The sequence below is a fragment of the Alosa sapidissima genome, chromosome 7 (assembly GCF_018492685.1).
Source record: "Alosa sapidissima isolate fAloSap1 chromosome 7, fAloSap1.pri, whole genome shotgun sequence".
NCBI lineage: Eukaryota > Metazoa > Chordata > Actinopteri > Clupeiformes > Clupeidae > Alosa > Alosa sapidissima.
The window spans coordinates 5,813,452-5,832,722 of record NC_055963.1 but is presented as its reverse complement, the minus strand read 5'-3'; the positions used below and the strand labels follow the sequence as shown (position 1 = coordinate 5,832,722).

Here is a 19,271-nt window from a genome sequence, read left to right as displayed (position 1 = left end):
TAGCGACATCTGGCGGCATTATTTCCTACAACACAAAATATTATAATTAACTATTTTTTAACACAAAAATGTGTTGAACATGATTCCATCATATAAAAAGCATCTTTATTGTACTATAGGATACATACAATATTAAATAATACACATAAAATCATGCAGATTGAGTAGGCCTATGCCCCAACAGGAGGATAACCTACACTGTGAGTAGGCTAGTCTGCAGTGCTTCTTTTCCCCAAAAAGTGGCAGCTCAGCTCATCCAAGTTCATCCAAGGACTGAGAATATGTAAAGGAGAGACTAGGTGTGATTTTTTTCAGGTGACGGGTGACAAGTTCGGAACTCTGTCCATATCTACATCTTTTTCATTCATGATAATAAAGCTTAGATTGGTTGATAACACAATACAAACAAATAATCCAAAACCGAAGCAAGTTTACGCTCAGAAATGATGAGAGTGGAGATAACAATGACATTCGTGGATGAGCACAGAGTAGTTGCACTATTCAATTGTGCAATCAGATTATCTAAGTTAGGCTAGTGAGTAGTCAGGTCTCTGAGTGAATCCACATAGCAATCTAAACATATATAAAACCCCAAATGTATTTGTAGGCTACTTTTACTCATTTGTTGTGGTAAACAATCTCTGGTTGTATGCTCCTAGTGCATGGTGTGAAGGGGGCTGGGGATTATTCCCTTGGCTGACAGTGCTCTGTGATGCTTGGGGAAGCGAGTTCTCAGCAGTCTCTCCTTTAGCTGTGAAGGTGGGTGACTGACTGGGACATGGAGGGAGTGAGTCAACATAAAATGCCTAAAAAAAATAAAATACCCATAAAACAAGAAGCTTTCCTGAAAGTTAAACAACAAATGCTGATGATATAGCTTTAATTCATTACTCGTGTTATGTATAAAAGTACTGTTGTTAAAGACAGTTTGGTCTGTGCCCATGTATCATTTTAATATAGTGATATTCAGAGTAAATGTTTGACACCACCACACCCCCACAAACTACTGTATATTTTCTTTATTCAGTTTTGTGATCATTTTGTAATGCTTGTCTGTGAAATATGCTTTACAAATACAGTTACAAACTTGCTTACTTACTTCCATTAAAAAGTCATTCTACACATATGACAAACTCACCCTTTACTGGGAATGGATGCACTAGAGTGAGGCCTGAGAGGTAGAACTCTGTTCTGATTTTTTGTGCTCTGTCTAGTGGAATCATCACAGGTTTGAGAGACACTGGGCATCTGGAGTCTGATCAGACACACACACACACACACACACACACCCACACACACACACACACACAGACAAACAGACAGAGACAGAGAGAGTCTGTCAAAATCATTACAATAAGTCAATAACAAAACATGCCCTTTTAAGGCAAATATTGAACCGATCTAAACAGACTCGACTGGAAAGGACAATAGTGTGTATCACTACTTTAACCACCACTGCCCATGATTTATTCCACTCCAAATCTAACCTGTATGGCTGATCTGTCTCTAATCCCTGAGTGTGAGTGTGAGCTCTCTGGTGAAGTGCAGCTCCACTGCTGCCTGGAAGGCCCTGGCCTAAGCCTTGACCACAAGGCTGCTGGCCGATTGAGCAGACCCCCTGCTGACCACTAAAGCCATGCCGTGCGGGTCCTAGGTATGTAATAGATCATAAATCACACAATGAATCATCACAATGAACACTATGATATCAATTTAACATTCAAGATTCACTTTATTTTCCCACAAAGTAGGAAATCTTCATCTTTTGGAGCATCTCTCATTCAAATAACTAGTGCAGTGCCCGTTCAAACATGCTATTCCTGTAGAAAACCTGAAGCCCAATTACATGTCCACAGGCAGCCCTGCTTTAAAAAATAGGATGATAGGGAAAAACATAATTCCAGCTATAAGCATTCAATAATGAATACTGAATATTATATTATGATATCAAAAATGTGCAGTGAGCAGAATTTAAGCATGGCAGCATGTGACATTTTTTACAGATCAAAATGACAAGCCTAACAGCTGTTTTGAGTCAAGGCTGTTTATATGTTTAGCCTATTGAATAACTTGATGATAGAGAAGACAAACCATTTTTTGGAATGATGAATCATCATATGAAATTTGCAAAGATGTGACTCTAAAACAGTCTCTGGTAACATCACACTCTGTCTGCCACTCGTTGTCTGTAGCTGATCATGCTTGCATGTGTAGCATTCTGAAACGTTCTTAAATTCGGGACCATTGTCATTCGTTTCAATTTGGGACCTTTAAGTCGGAATTGTCGTTTGTTTAGTCTAAGGGCCCTATCATGACATTCTAAAGTGCATCGTCACTCGTCAAAAGTCTATTCAAATTGAGTAGGATGTCCAGTTCACATTGGGAGGGGTTTTGTTATCAAAAGCGCATGGCGTAACAAGGTGTTCCTAGGTATTTTAATCAGTCATATGGGTGTGTTTGGGGCGTAACATCATTTTAAACCAATGAGAATGACATCTGTCATTCCCTTTAACGGCGCAACGCGCGATATGTCAAATAAATGCATCGGTATTTTGGCATTCAACGGCGCATTTGAAGGAGGCTGCTTGCGAGACCGTATGAAATAGTCATTCTTAAACCATGCATTACTAAAACCTAGCATAGCCTTCACGCATTTGCACTTGTCTATTATTTGAACTCATTGGCAAAGTGAAACTAACTTCACCAAGGTGTCAGTCAACTAAGACAGTTATATGAAGTTACTTTCACTATTGACTGACAATGGGTTACCATCGAAAACATAGGCTGGAAAAAGCAAACACTTACCCTAATATTGTTCAAATGACTGAATAAAACAACATTTATCCTGCAGAGGAGTTGCTTATATCTCGTGACAGTGCGTCTTCAGCTGTGCTCCATACGTGTCTCTCGCCTCTCCCCTAATCACTTTTAACCGTCATTACCAATTTGCAAATGATGGTGAATAACTACTCATCATGAGATGTACGAGCTTTACGCCATGCGCTGGAGCCCAAAATACAGCCCTACGTCAGTCCAAAGTAGCCTGGGCTATTTGAAGTGTCAGTTTATTGCACATCATTGCACAGAGGGGGAGTGGCTACAGTAGAGCGGTGTGTGCTTCTTTTACCGATATATTTAACAATACATTTTGCATTTCTTAATCTAACGTCAAACTTGGCACTGCACATACTCGTGCCCGTAGCAAGACACCTGCCACGTTTGAAACATACACACAGACAGACATTCCTGAAATTTAGAGTTAGATGCTTATCTGATTTATCTTATTGACGGTTGAGTATTATTTTAAGAATGTTATAACATGTTTTATTGATGGTTGAGTATTATTTCAAGAATGTCAGAACATGTTTTACTATGTGCCTAAGTGTATATTACAATTGCATGAAATTTGCTAATCTTTACCATCAGGACCTGTATTGCTATTCCCACAGAAAGCATGGTATGGCTGCTTAACCAACCGCTGAAGTCTTTTTTTCTCAAGGTCAGCCCTCTTCTCCTGGACTTGACACTGCCTCTCTCTCCGCACCCTCTGTAGATACAATTGTCTAGAGAAGAACAAGGAAAAAAGCACGTTTGTGTGATGCAAATAGACCATCATGTATTTATACATCATTACGATACTTATTATTCAGTTTATTGTTAAATCAGTTCAGAATTTATCTTTCTCTCTATCTCACTCTCATACCGGAGAAGCTCTTGGTTGATCCAGTTCTCAGCACTCTCATTGAGTCGTTTTTTCCTGCGCAACCTCTTCTGGTCGTCAGTGGAAATTTGTTGTACAGGTTCATTTGAAGCCTGTTTTGAGGAGCTAAAAACAACTGACTTTAAAACTGTGAGGACATTTCACTTTCAAATGTTGCCTTTCTCATTTTCTATAAATCTTATACATTTTAAAAGAAATACAAAATGCGTACTTCACATCCGCTGCAACATCGTTATCAAGATCCTATGGGGGAGAAAGAAAAATTCTTACTGTACCAAAGAATATGTTAGCTTTTGATTGGAGACTATTAACATTCCATGCTGTAGTCACTGTCCTACCCTGATATCCGTATGTGATACCCAACTGCCTGCAAATGATGTGTGAAGACATTCATGTTATTAGATACATGAGATTATAACACCAATTTGTAGAAAATGGATGTTAATTTACCAACCAAATTTAGTAGAGCTTCTCCTAGAAAACTGCCCATTTTCATGATTTCCTGACATGGAGCTCTTGCTGAATATTTTAGCCAAAATCTCTGCAACAAAGACACCTCTCTTATACAACAAACTACACTCATAATAGTTTTTGCTTTTTTTGTACTTACTGTAACATCGCTATTGAACGTAACAGTTATTTGTGCTCTGTTGCATAATATTTTAAATGTAAGACTGATGTAATGGGTGACTGATCATCCTCGCCAACATCATCAAAGAGTAAACTAACTATAAAGTAAATAATATATTATTTATTTGCCAACTTTTTCCTTTTTGCATTCTTAGATGTACTGTACACTTTAGATTTCTATGTTGTTTCAGCATGTATAGTGGGACTTACCTTTTCTTACACTGGAAAGGTCATGAGGGGTTCTGGAAAACTCTGACACTGGGCGAACCAGTGAAGACTGTAAGACAGGCAAATCAATTATAATCTTATTCACATAATACAACATACACATCTACAGTGCCACTACCTGTAGCCCACTTTTCTTTTTGATTGCCCAAATAAAATAACCATGTTCTCTTCATAAAGTCATAAGTCATAAAATAAATGTTACATTTTTAATAGAATTAAGTATGGTAGGTGGTTCTGTGCTTGCAATCTATTTGGGTTACACACTCTCACCAATACAATAACAGGGTGGATTTGTGGGAATGATGATTTCCTACCACATAGCCTTTACACAAAATACTACATCACTGAACACTCAATCTATAACAGTTGCATATCCAATGACATGTGCTGTTGATATAATTAGGTTTAATAACTATAATATAATTGGGCACACAAAAGAAAAATAGGCTACATTAAGGACATTAGGACTATTAAGTTCCCATTCACGTCTTATGCATACTGCATATGTTGTTAATGAACATGTAAATATTGTTCTAACAATGGTTTGTATATGGGTCAATGACGTGACGCTCATTTTTTTGTGTACATATGGGTTACATACATTTAAAATTGTTAAAATTTGAAAATAATTTGACAAATTATTTTCAAATATCATTTTCATCAAACCCTAATCTTAAAGTTTTGGATTTATTTAATTTTGAAAGAGTATTAACTGAATTTGGGTAAAATTGTCAACACGGTGTAACCACAAAAACATGAACCAAATAATTACACTTGCTGAAAAAAATGTAAAATACTCTCCAAAATCCCTTCTAAAATAATCTGGCATGATCTTGCACAAGAACTTTTCAATATTTAATACAAGTAATGAAACCCCATTGTTCTGAATGTTTGAATTAATATGGGGAATCGTGTCTGTCACATCAACCACTTAAAATGTCAAGTGGTGTAACCACCATTTAAGGAGCAATTTTGTATGTATTATGTCAGAGAATCATGTGACAGGAAATTATGTCATAGAGAAGGACCCTTCAAGACCCCAACTACTATGAGTCAAGGTTAGCAACTCTCTTAAAGTAACATAATAGTGTTTTTAGGCCATGGCCAGGCAAGCTTAGGTTACACGTCAAATGGTATGACCTATTAAAAATGTTGATAAATCATAATAATCATAAAATATTCAATTTAATGTAAAAACTGTGTTTGAATATTCACATAAAGGTGAAGTGTGTACATAATTGTCCATAATAATGCCTGCAAATGTTGCTTTTAAATAGAAATGTCAAATGGTGTAACCGGTTACACCATTTGACTCTTTTCTGTTTGAGACCAGTTTGATCAGATTCAGGGCCAAGAGTATGTAATTTTAGGTGCCAATTATGTTATTTTTATAATTTAAATAGTGACTAACTGTTTAGCATGAACAATAGCTTTAAAAAGGTTTAATTAGATTGCAATTTAAGCGATTTTTGAAATGTCAAAGCTTTTCGTTTTAAATTTAAACTTCCATAATTATTTTTTTATATTTTATTATGATGTATGTAAACAGTATGTTCAAATTATAAATAAATAATATAAATACATTTATTATATATAAAATGTACCTCTTGTCCCCCAATGGATGCCACTTACAAGCAAGAAAAACTTGTCTCGCCACAGAGTGCATGTGAACGCAGATCCTGCTGTTGGTTGGTTGGTTAAGAAATTATCATACCCACTCTTTCACTCACTCTTATTCTCTCTCACACACACTTTGGGCCCTAATTTAGCAATATAAAATGCATGGTCACTAGCAAATAGCGTAAATACATTTAGGAATTTGTCCAGTCCACATTCGGGGTGGTTTTGTTATCAAACGTCAGGTGCCTGGCGAAAAGGTGGCTCTTATGTTTCTTAATCAGTCATGGGTGTGTTTTGGGCTTAACATCCTTTAAACCAATGAGGAGGACATATGTCATTCCCTTTAACAGCAAGCAGGGCAACTTCAAACAGCGCATCAGTATTTTGATAGTCAGCAGTGTATTTGAAGGAATCTGCTTGTACGCAAGACCGTATGGAACAGGTATTCCACTAAGCCATTCTTTACTAAAACCGAGTAGAGTATAGGCTACACACATCTGCACTTGTCTATTAATTGAACATATAGGCAAAGTGAAACTATCTTCACTGTGGTGTCATAGTCAATGACAAAACAGTTATACACAGTTAATTACTTTCAATATTGACTGACAATGGGTTACCAGCAAAAACATAGCCTGAAAAAAGCAAAACTTCCTCCTATAATGTTCGAATGACTGAATAAATAACCTAAGGACATTTATTTTGCAGAGGAATTGCTGCTTACATCTCGTGACAGTGCGTCTTCAGCTGTGTTTCATATGCGCCTTTCGCTATAGACCAGGCTTTTCTTGGTCAGTGGCGTAATGCTTTTAGTCAGTATAAGATAGCGATTTTTAGATCATGTACCAGATCACACCTTATATCGGTAATTGCCTCACCCCTGGGCGCATTATTTAATAAAAGTGAAGTGTATGATAGGAAAAAACTTTGCGTTGCGTCAGGTTTTGCATCGCGAAAATAGGGCCCTTTATCTCACTCTCTTTGAAAATAATGGGTATAGACTGAAATTGTATGAGAACTGAATTGAAATAAAATAGAACACAAGTTTCTTCATTGATGTTATGAAATTATATTTGATATGGAATATGATGAATGACATGAATACATATCAAAATATCCAATTCAGTTTACCTTGATGCCTATTTTCTGTGTCAATTTCTTGTTCTATTGCTATAAATGTTTCATGGTCAATTGGTGTAACCGATTTATGTCAATTGGTGTAACCAGTATTTTGTCTAAAATACTAATAATGTACAAAAAAATGTATATGGATAATGATTTAATACTCTACTTTACTGTAATAATGGTTGTTTAAACAATTTTTACTCAAATGGTCAAAGAATAGACAGAAAACAAGATGTTTACAGCATATGGCCTTGCTCAGTACAATGAAAAACCCATATAATTTAAATTTAGAAATAAATATAATAAAACATATTCTCATAGGATATTACAAAATAAACTAATCATTTCATGAGAGCAATTGCATGAACTTTAGGAGGTGTGAAATATTAGATATTTGTCATTTTTGTGGTTACACCATTTGACAATTTAACAGGCTGTTAGTTCTATTTTTTGTTAAAAAATAGCATACACGTCATATTAAATAATATGAATACAACAGAAATACAAAGTATACACTTTAGCAAACCTCAGGCATGTTTTGTTTTAAAGGTTTAAACATATTTTTAATTTTCTCATCTTACCAACCCTTATCTGTCACTGACCCATATACTGAGATACTGTTTTGCATATACCAGTTTTTATTTATATACCAGTATCTACCAAAAAACAATATCACTTTTAAAGTAACTGTGTGCCATAAGATCCGATCATGTTTTTTGTTGGCAGACTCTCTATGATCTACCTAGATCAATGTTTGAATCATGGTGAATCATGGGTTCAAGTACCTTATCATAACATCTTTGCTCTGCTTTGATTCTGCTGCCTCAGCATCTCAGTATGTACCACCATTCTCTGTCATCAGCTTTTACATTTCTAGTACTTACATCACACTTTGGCTGCACAGATTTGGCCTCCCCCTCGTCAGCCTCCTCGCTCCTCACACCATCATCATCATCATCATCATCATCATCATCATCATCTCCTCCACCCCTAAGTACTGAGCTGCTCCTGCTGCTGCTGCTGCTGCTGCTGCTGCTGCTCTCCTCGTCAGAGTCATCTTCCTGCTGCGCCTTCTCCCCTCTATAGAGCCTCGCTTTTGCGCTACCTCTCCACCCCAGAGTTACATCAACCTGGCTGATCTTTTCCCGCTCCTTTGTGCACTCCTCTGGGCCTGGCTTTCTGACCGTGGGCTCTGCATATAAGTCACTAAAGCGGTCACTAGACTCCTGTCCCGTCATTCCTATCGGTTCACAAGAGTCTTCACCACCTCCTCTCTTCTCCTCGTCTTTGCCTTGGTACTCGGTGTGTTGCTTTGGTGTGGCATCAGTCAGGGTCACATTGGAACACTGACTCCGTTTCCTCTTCACCATCAAAAGAGAAGCTCCAGCTGCATCAGCCTGCTCCTCTGGCGCCCTCACCTCCCCCCGGCTGTAATCAGCTACAGCACACACACCTATCCAGCAATAAGACAAAAGCTATTGCTAACATTGCAACGACGTCTCATCCTATCCACATGAACAAGACATGTTTAACCACACTCTGATTACATGGCATGTCTTCCATTCTCTCAAGTGAAAGTGCATCAAAATGCATCAAAAATATGGAGAAATAAGTGTTTTTTTTTTACTTAGCAGAAAAGTAAACAAGTAAATAAGTAAACGAGTAAAAAGACGAAACATGCATCTCCACTGTTAAAACATATGTGCACATAGACACACAGAGACACATACTGTATACATACAGTATTTATATCCACATACAAACATAGACAGCGAAGCCCACCTACTGTGATCCAAAGGGAAGAAAAGCACATTGATCTGACAGTGCACTGAAATCTGATGGACAAGGAGGCATGGAACTCACCTAGAGCAGAGTTGCTCTCCTGCTGTGCTTGAGCATCAGGGCAGGGTCTGGGCGGAGGGCTGGCGCTATCCACCACCTTCTTCTGCATCCGTGAAATGGGAGCCGCCTTTCTCACCTCACCATCTACCCTGTCCCTCTAAAACACATGAAACTACTCTTTCATTTACAGTACAACTGTTTAATCTAGCAGGGAAGCCATCATTTAGCTTTGCTTGCGATGAGTATTCCTACTATGGTAACAACAATAACTGTGGTGTTTGCTCTGTTTTACTTTACGGCTGGCCTCACTCTGTGGAACTCTGAAAGTAGTACAGTCTCTGATTCATAATGATAACTGCAGTTCTACCATCTGAACACCTTTATTTAGTGTCACTATACTGTATGTTTTAGTTTGTTTGATGATTTACTGAAAGGCTTCCTTTACCAAAATGTCTTTCTGCTTAGAAGACCTGTCCACGGGCCCATTGCCTGGTCTCTGAGGCTCCTGAGTTTGCTTGGGCGCTTTAGCTGGTCTCTGTGCTGCCGTTGTCTTGATATGAAATGCCTTCCTCACCGCTTTAGTTGTTGAGGGGGTAGGTTTGGATACTGAGCGCTTGTAATTTGAAACCTGTGGAGGAATAATCAAGGGGTCCCACTAAATCATCAAACAATGACTGAAAAATGGTAAACAAAACACACACTATACACTGTATGAGAGATGCTCAGTCAGGAGTACTCCTAACGGACAGGCACCAGACTGTGAGATCGTGCACCTGTTTTTTAGCAGAGGGAGCAATGCTGATGGCGCCAGATTTTTCAGTCGGCAAACAAGTGACCTGCTTTTCCAGCTCTATGGCTTTAGGCGGAGTTGACATAGGAGGAGGAGGAGAAGGAGGAGGAGAAGATGGAGGAGGAGGAGGAGAGGGAGGAGGAGGAGGAGGAGCAGGACAAGAAGGAGAAGATGGAGGAGGAGGAGAGGGAGGAGGATCTGGAACAGTTATAAACACAAGCAAACTCATTTTCACGTGAACTCTTCTGCCACGATCATAACAGACACAGGTTATATTTTCATAATGTAAGGTAAGTAACACAATAAATAAAAAATAAAAAAAAGTCACCCAAGCAGACCCACCCTTTTCACTTTTATTCACTTGGGGTTCCGCTTGCGCTTTCATGGCAGAAATACTGATGCGGATATTGGCAAAGCGAGACACTGGAAGTCCCTGATCTCCAGGGGGGTTGTCCATGTCAGGGGGTGGAGATGTCTTCTGTAGAAAACATCACAGCAACATGAAAAAATATCATCTAACCTACAACTTAACAAATACAAATGAGTGCTACAATGTAAAATCTATATTAATCATGTGTGTGATGACAAAGCTTGCATAGCAAATGCCAGTTAAAGTGTTAAATGCAGCTGCCACCCTGTCGTAAGTGGCGGAGACAAATTAATTCAAGGGATATAACATTATTGTGTTACTGTTTGACTTGTTCCAAGTGAGGTTTGTTGAGTCAGGTCCATCACATCAGGTGACCCAGTGGGCCAAGCTCCCAGAATTGTGGACATGTCCCACAGGCCTACACTCTTAGTCTGGCTCCTGGAGGAGGCATCGATCGGGGAGAGGCAAGAGGAAGGTCCTTCCAGTTCTTCTGGGGGAAATACCAAATTGAATCTCTTCACACATTACAAAAATGAAGTATGAATAAAACAATCACTTCCAAACTTTACTGACCGATTTGTATGCATTCTTTGCCCAACAGCTTGTCAATGTCTGTGAGGGACTGCCCGGGCGTAAGGAACAGGCTTTGGGATGAGGCTGCTGAGTAGATCGAGACACAACTCTCCAGGGACTGGTAAGTTAGGGATGGGGCATGAGGAACTTCCCACTCTGACTCCAGATCCTGCAGAAAGAACACACTAACTAACTTATGTATATACGCGTTCATAAAGGGCTATGTTCGTATGTACACTGTCACTATAAATAAATGCATGCACACTATAAATTAGTTGACATCACCAAACAGAAGTGGAATACTTCTTAAATGAGACAAAGGCATTGTGAGTACATAAATGAGTGTACGTATAAATGCCTTCTCCTATAGCCAACCCTCCAGCACATGTAGGAGTGTGTGGTGAATACCGTGTTTTTCAGAGAATGCTTCTCACCTCTTCATCAGCCTTACATGAGGCCTCATCTGGTGGAGGGACACTGAAGTCAAACCCTTTATATGGCTCCTGTGAATAGAAACTTATTACAGCTTGGAGAGAAGGGAAACAACTTCACATCTTATTTGAATGCCAAACACATTTTCCCACTAAACCTTACAGGTTCAATCTATAGATTAGGAGCATATGCATGTACAGTGTCCAGATGCAGATCTTATTCAAATGTTTGTCCATACAATGTAACTCTCCATGTTGATTGGGTCGTCATGCCTTCCATCAAATGTTAATTCTGGTCTCTCATAGACAAAGGAATCTGTGAAAGATTTAGTAAAAAGGACCGAAAAATAAATGAATAAATAAATACAAAACACCCACCGAAAGCAATGCCACTGTTAACTGACAAGTAAAAAGTACTTTGGTGCCACACAAGAAGAATAGAGCTAAAAGATCCCCATAGATAGTACTTAGACCGCTACGTCCTGACTTTTCTTCATTACAATTCTTCTACAATTACTTTCACTTTCAAATGTCAGCAGATATTAATGTGGGTGAACCCAGATGAACGTGTTTGCAAATCTGGACCTGAGCTGCAAATTCAAATTCACTACCAGGTGTCTTCAAGGTTCCCCCTTATCCACAACAATGTCCTACATGTACAGATATACTGAGCTTACACTTTCATCCACATGTACAGTATGTGTTCACTGGGTAAGTTTAACCTATAACCACTGAATTACTAGTGACACAATTCACCAAATGAGCCCATTTACAGTAGCCTGGGTGCCATTCCGAACTTAGTCCCGCCCACAACATTTGAGGTCGGGAAGTTCGGTCTGGCATTGCTCCATTGTAGAGCAAGTATGCTCGCCCTAGATCGGGCGGACCAATCAAATCGGGCTTTACGATGATGGACAGGTGAGCAACAGTGCCTGGTCTATCACGTCATCTGAGCACACTTAGATTAGGCTTATGGTTGAAACAGAAATGCTGTGGCTAGAAGGATACATGGCTTTTAAGACCCCATATGGAAAATGCATATTATTTAATGAGGTTTTATCACTGAAAACGATTATTTCTGAAAACTTTGGCCAAAGTTGAGATGGGAAAACTTGTGGTTTTACTTTCATCAAGGGAAAACAGCGCTGTTGCATTGCGACATGTTCCCTCGTTCGTTTGAAATCTCTGATTGACCACCTGTTCGATGGATTTGCGACAGCCTTTCCCAGCTGTTTAACATGTTTGTAGCATATCAGTGTTGAACAGAATTATTTTTAAAAAACGAAGGGGATATAGGCTATCAGTTTTTTCCTAATAGCCTACCCTAGGCCTACTACGTATCTCTTAGATTTCGCTAATGAGTGTATAGGCTAGGAGTTATTGACGGCACTAACTTTTACAAAAGACCAGAAAACAATGTTAAGGCATTTGTGGAGAAGAAGGATGGTTCGTGTGTTTTCTTCCTACACCTCACGGTAAGCTATTTCGTTGCTCTGATTGGTTAGGTCTATCCAATTGAGTGCAGAGGCATTCCCCCCCTGTATCGGTTGAAACACGCCCCATAATTACGTCCCAATGGAGCAGTATCAGACTCATATTCTGACTACAATATTATGACTACCATTATTACGTCCCAATGGAGCAATATTAGACTTCATATTCTGACTGAGTATGACTGCGTCAGGCTACATTTACAGTGAAGTATACTGAATTACTAGTGACACAATTCACCAAATGAGCCCATTTACAGTGAAGTATACTAAATTACTAGTGACACAATTCACCAAATTAGCCCATTTACAGTGAAGTATACTGGCCTAATGTAGCTGTTGACCTGCTCACCGGTCAAGGAGGCCTGGGAGACTGAGCTCTGCATGTGGCCACTGGTAGAGGAGAAGAGGTGGCGGTGAGGCAGCTTGTAGAGGTGCAGGCGGAAGCCCACCAGCAGGTCACCACTGGGGTTGAGGAAACACGCACAGCTCAGCGAGGAGTCCAGCTGCACCTCGGCCAGCAGGGTGCGCCGTCTGTCCCACAGCTTAATCAGCGTGTCGGACCTACAGTACAAGAAGGGCGGCTGTCAATCACTCATGAACCAAAGACTTACAGCAGAAACACAACAGTCTGAACGTAAGGTATCATATCTGATATGAAAGCGATTTTGTTTTAATTAGCAGTATTATAAACAGTATCAGTATTATTATAATCACATGTGTATATCTTCAAATAATTCCAAATTGAAAGGGACTGTGGGATTGTTGCCATACTTCTTATGACTTACCCACAACTTAGGAAGAGCTGTAGAGAGGAGGAGGAGTCCACAGAGAGCACCGCCCCTTTATGGTCTTGTGTCAAGTAGGGGTTGAACTCCGTCCCACCATCTTAAAAAAGGATGGCAGTGTCCTCAGAAAGAAAGCTGACATTCTTTTCCCAAGAACAAGCTTACATACAAAAGGAGTGAACTACCGGTGTATATACTTCAAGAGTAAACACTTTCATACAAGCCCATGTTAAACAGCAAATGCCTTATACTCTTGGTTATATAGCCTAAGGACATTCTGTAGCTAAATATCAAGGCCTCCTAAAGGCTTTGGTTTAATTGTGCTTTCATTCTTTCTTTACCACTCTACACTGTTTCCAGAAGCAGCCATGACATTAGCACCCATGATGGGACCTGTTTCCAGAAGGAGCCATGACATTAGCACCCATGATGGGACCTGTTTCCAGAAGGAGCCATGACATTAGCACCCATGATGGGACCTGTTTCCAGAAGGAGCTATGACATTAGCACCCATGGGACCTACCTGCAGTGTGTGATCCAGGGAGCTGGTCCCACCTCCTCGGATTCCCTTTCCCATCTCCTGAATCTGCCATGCTGACCAGTCTCACTGCTCCTGTGCGAAAGCCCACAAAGAACAGGTCTTCCTGCAGGCAGCCACATCCAGGTGTGATTAGTTTCAGAGCAACTCTCTCCTTGGCATGTCTGGACATTTCTGATGGTGTTCCTTACCATCCAGGTGAATGCTGTGATACTGCTGGGAACACATATCTGGTATAGAGTCTCCAGTTGCGGCAAACTCCAGGCCTGGAACAGTCTGTCCACCTCCTCACACATGATCATCAGGCAGTTCTGCTCTGTGTCATGACACAGCCACACTACCTGTGCAGAACACATGTTGACATACTGTCATATTGAAAAAAATGTCTAGCACTAGAACAGGGCATATGAGGCTTGACTTTGGACAATATAAATACTTAAAAGTTGTTTTACATGATGATAAATGGTAGTGTTCAATGTAGACAACACAATACATGTATTGAAACTTACAGGATCTTTGTGGACTTTTAGCTCATAGTACATCAAATTACGTATGGCTATATCCATGAAGAGTATGCGTCCATCCTGTACAGAGAAAATTAATTGATACAATAATGCACATGTTTATTTTAGGACTACAGGTGATATGTAGAGTATTTAGTTTAGTATAAAAATATTGGCTGGGTTTACACTAGCTTGTCAGACTGTAAAATCAGCTCCACATTACCGCCATGCCGCACAGCAGGAAGCTAGTAGCGTTTGCACAGACAGGCCCCTCTATTGTCTGGTAGTAGATGACAGAGTTAAGGAAGCTCAGGCTCGTGCAGCTTTCCACCACAGCATTGGTTTTAGGCAGATGAATAATTTCATCTCTAAACAGCAGAGGTGCACACCATTTTAAGGAAACTTTCAATGTGACTTTATATAATTTAAGGTGTCTTCAGTTCCTTTAAATCTACTGAAAATCAGACCACCAACAGGCCTCCGAGAGAGCCCACATATAAATTGTGCATTGAAGATCCAGTCATGCACAATGTATATTAATACATTACAGTACACATACAATACAATGTAGAAAAGTAAATTAATATTGTACAATGCTACTGAAAAATACTATACCTAAAAATCAAAGTATACTTTACACCAAGCTAGTTTGTGCCAAGCAAAACCATGTTCCTAAAAGACTTTAGTAGGATATTAGTATGACCAGTACACTACAGAATCAGTAATCTACGAGACAATCCTGTTCAGAAACTGAAGACAACATAGAACTGAAGAATACAATAAGCAAAGGCTCTTTTTTTCTCACTGCATAAGCATAGGGACACGACACACTCACAGGCGCTGTAGACTCCGCCCAGCTCTGTTTGGTGTTTGGAATTCTCTCCCATCCAACTCAGCTACTCTGCATGCAGGGTCTGTTCTGTGGACATCAAGGGCAGAACATACGGACTAAAGCAAGGGTGCTGACAAGATTTACATGAAAAGTTCCTCAACTGTCTGAATGACAAAGAATTTTGTAAAACAATAAATAACTAACATGTCCTAAATGATCACAATGGCACTACATTTAACACTAACCCCTGACCTGGCTGTATACATCCAGATCTCCCAGGAACTTAGCAGCAAAGCAATGAGGCCATTCTGACGGTCATAGGCAAAGCTAGGCAACTCTTTCAGGGGTGAGAGGAATGGGTGAGGGGGCATCAGGCAAAGCTTCTTCCCAGTGGAACAGGAGAAGATGTGCAGACTGTTGACCAAAAAAGCAGTCTTTCAATTTTGTTCTGAAGTCAGCTTGACATGCCTATACTAATGAATCTTTTCCCCAACCTGTTGCCATCTCCTAATGTGAGAAGTTGGTTGGTCTTGCCCGGAGCCTTGCATAGCTTAAAGGACAGGGCTGGATAGCGGAGGTAGCCCCAGAAGTCAAGGAAGTGGTTGAGGTGGTAGAGCTGCACAGTCCTGAGAGACCATGAGAACATCAGGTTCTCTTCAGTCAGTCCAAGTCCTACCACTCCCTCTAAACATGGAATGCTGTAGTTTTCAGATGAAGAGAGTGAAAAAGACTATCATAAACAGGTTCACAATTGAATTGGCCTACATCATTTTTGACCATAATTATCCTTCAACAACTTTTCTTTAGCATCTATGGCCTACTTAATCCATACTGTACAACACGCATTAAATATGTTTTCATTCATTCTGCATTGTCCTTGCAAAACATTTCACCTTCAGATGTTTTAGTCAGTGGAGGTGGTCTGGCCAACCCACCTTATGATCTGGGAGAGAGAGTTGAGGCACCAGAGACGAATACTGCAATCAAAAGAGGCTGAGATGAAGATTGCTGGTGTGGTAGGATGCAGGATGAGACTGGTGATTGGCCGGTTATGTCCATGGAACACGTGCAGGAGATGACCTGTCTCACTCCAGGCTTTGACTGAGAGCACAGCAGTAAGTTATTCAATCTTCATTTGTATAGCTCAAAGGTTACAGAAAGCAGTATAATATGCAACCGATTTACTGACAACATGGATCATTTCAAGCCTTTAAACTACAGCTAAATGTTACACTGGTGCTTAGCTACCAGTGGAGCTCACTCTCTATGTCGGCCGTCAGCAGCATCCTGGCATAAGGAGAGAACACTGAGGCCAGCACCATGCCACTGTGGGTGTTCCTGAGCCGCGCCATTATGGTGCCCGTCATATCATAGCACAGGATGTTCACGTGGGAGAAAAAGTAGAGGCGCTGCTGTGGCACATCCAGCTCCATATGGGTGCACCGTCGTGCCTCCTCCAGACGAAACTCGTGCCTACGCATGCAGTCAACACATCAATGAGCACAAACACAGCGCGGCAGAGTGAGGAGGCAGAGTGAGGATGCCACTGTTTACACACTCCATGTAAATGCAATAAACTAGCCCAGAACTAGTGAAAACATGAAACAGATTTCTGATTTCTGTAAGTCATGTGAGTACCTGAGAACGAGGCGATAATTGGACATGGGGAGGAAATTTAATTTGTTAGTCTCCACACGTCTGTAGCTCCAGAACTTTGAGGCAGAGGAAAAAGAGAGTGTTACGTTCGGTTAGAATGCGTTATATGACATCAGTTGATTCTAGAAAATGAGTGTCCGCCTCATTGTAACTCGAGGTGTTTTTGGAGTTACATACTGTCAAATGGTAATAAACTAATAATGGTCACGTCATGCCTTGCCAATAAGTAATGTAGTTTTGGTCTGATCAATCTGATCATTTGCCAGAAGAAATTAAAAAAGTCCTATTACATTCTTAATTGTTACAGCCAACAGAGTGTTTTATAACAGTTAACCATGAATAATACAGCTAATCATTACAGAATATGTAGTGCTGGAGTACCCGCACACAGTCGCCACCAGTGATTACTTCATTCAGCACAGGATTGAACAGAAGGTGAGAGACCACATAGCTATCATCTGTGCAAGCTCTTTGTGTCTCCTCAAAATTCCAGTTATATACCTGTAATGTGTAAACCAAATTAAAAGACATCTTGTTATCGAGACAACTAGGCTTAGGCCTACTGCGTTTAGCTGCTGACTCTGAGGAAATGGGCATAAACTGAACTTTCATACCCTCAGTGAGCGGTCCTTTCCCAAGCCAAAATACACATTGAATTCCTTGCAGAAGAGGATTTTGATGAGGATGTTGAACTGGAACTTTGGGAATGTCAACTCCCTGCGTACTATAAAGAGAAAATGATCAAATACACTGTGATTATCATGAGGATGTCTTTGAGTAGGACAGCTGGGGCAAGTAGGTTTCCCCTCTTATTTGAACACTTTCAACATCTTTGATAATTTCCAGTCTGGAATGAGACACCATTAATCACATCATCCTTTTAAAAAGATTGGAGGATGAAGTTGGTTTGCAGGGCCCAGTGTTAAAATGGTTCACGTCCTATTCCTCCCAACAGCTCCTTTCTGTTCACCCTTCCCGCCTAAAAACCAAAGGTGACCGGGCTTTCTCTGTTGCCGCTCCCTGGCTCTGAAATAGTCTTCCTCCTCATATTAAGTCCAGCCATACCTTAGATAATTACATCTAATTTAAACACCCATTTTTTCTCCCTAGCTTTTAGTACACTTTAATCTCCCCCATGGTTTCATTTCATATGTCCATTCTTATTTTCATTTAAATAGGCTTTGCTTATTTTATTTCATTATTAACACTATTAACACAACTAGGCTACTTATTATTCCCCCCATCACTTTGAGTTCATTTAACTGTTTATCTTCCAACATAATCTTAATTTTTTTTTTATTACTATTACCACTGCTTTATTATAATTGTAGCCTACTCTTTATTTTATTTTATTTTTTATGTAGCCATTTTGTATTGTGTATTGTAAGCCTATCATTATTTGTTATTTTGCTATTATTCATATTTAATAATTTGTAAAGCACTAAAGGGTTGCGTAATTTTACGCAACGCTGTTGCGTAAAATGTGCTAGAGCCTACAGCAGGCTACGTAAATAAATTGACTTGACTTGACTTACTCACATGAATTAATATGGCGAGCCAGTGACCAGCTTGAGCAACCCCTTGAGTCCAGGAGGATAAGCCTCTGCCCTCTGCTGTTGTAGGTCACTGGGGAAAGAGTCAGGCACATCGACCTAGTTAACGAGACATGAAGACTTATCCAGCACCTGTTTTCTGAACCACATTCACTATAGAAGTTCTATCCCCTAGCATTTAGGCCTACGTCAATTCAGCGTGGAGAAAGTAGGCTAACGTTAAGCGCCATCTTTTAACGTTTGGTTTCAACATAGGCCTACCGGCTCTGATGTTCGTTCGTTGTTTTGGTTGGCTGAAGTTTTTTAATACACGAGGACCGAAAATAAGTGAATGAAGAGGCTTATTGGCCTCCTGAGACGTGGGCGTCCCAGTTGCTTCGTTATAATGTGGTCCATCACCTGCATTCATCCTTGCAGCCTAGCCAGTCTACAATATGATGGTGAAAATAATTTTGTTAGATTTCAATTCACGAACTTTTGAAATGCTATGATGACTTAATTCTAACCTAGCCTACACGAAAAGTTACTTGTTATTATTAGACAGTAGGCCTAACTGTTAACAAAAGTAGGCTACAGCAGAT

At 40.0% G+C, this 19,271-nt stretch overlaps 1 protein-coding gene across 7 annotated transcripts; it reads right to left on the bottom strand.

Moving 5' to 3' along the window:
* Nucleotides 1–83: 83 nt before the first annotated feature.
* Nucleotides 84–19,271, bottom strand: LOC121713928. 7 transcript variants are annotated; one of them, XM_042098986.1, is made up of 34 exons: nt 18,952–19,271; nt 18,677–18,763; nt 17,752–17,861; nt 17,519–17,638; nt 17,120–17,193; nt 16,743–16,954; nt 16,417–16,582; nt 15,976–16,179; nt 15,734–15,895; nt 15,485–15,568; nt 14,873–15,017; nt 14,656–14,730; nt 14,338–14,487; nt 14,132–14,252; nt 13,609–13,708; nt 13,173–13,384; nt 11,570–11,646; nt 11,334–11,402; nt 10,900–11,068; nt 10,647–10,816; nt 10,299–10,434; nt 9,940–10,154; nt 9,612–9,794; nt 9,188–9,323; nt 8,209–8,777; nt 4,562–4,628; nt 4,176–4,262; nt 4,060–4,088; nt 3,933–3,964; nt 3,704–3,826; nt 3,421–3,563; nt 1,488–1,650; nt 1,139–1,255; nt 84–806 (listed from the first exon to the last, which is right to left on the bottom strand). In XM_042098986.1, the coding sequence occupies exons 1-34, from the start codon at nt 19,097–19,099 to the stop codon at nt 656–658; spliced, it is 4,806 nt and encodes a 1,601-aa protein (XP_041954920.1). In that variant the 5' UTR covers nt 19,100–19,271; the 3' UTR covers nt 84–655. The 7 variants fall into 7 exon arrangements, with proteins under 7 accessions (XP_041954920.1, XP_041954924.1, XP_041954922.1 ...); XM_042098990.1 differs by having other exon boundaries at nt 9,940–10,022; XM_042098988.1 differs by having other exon boundaries at nt 10,647–10,813.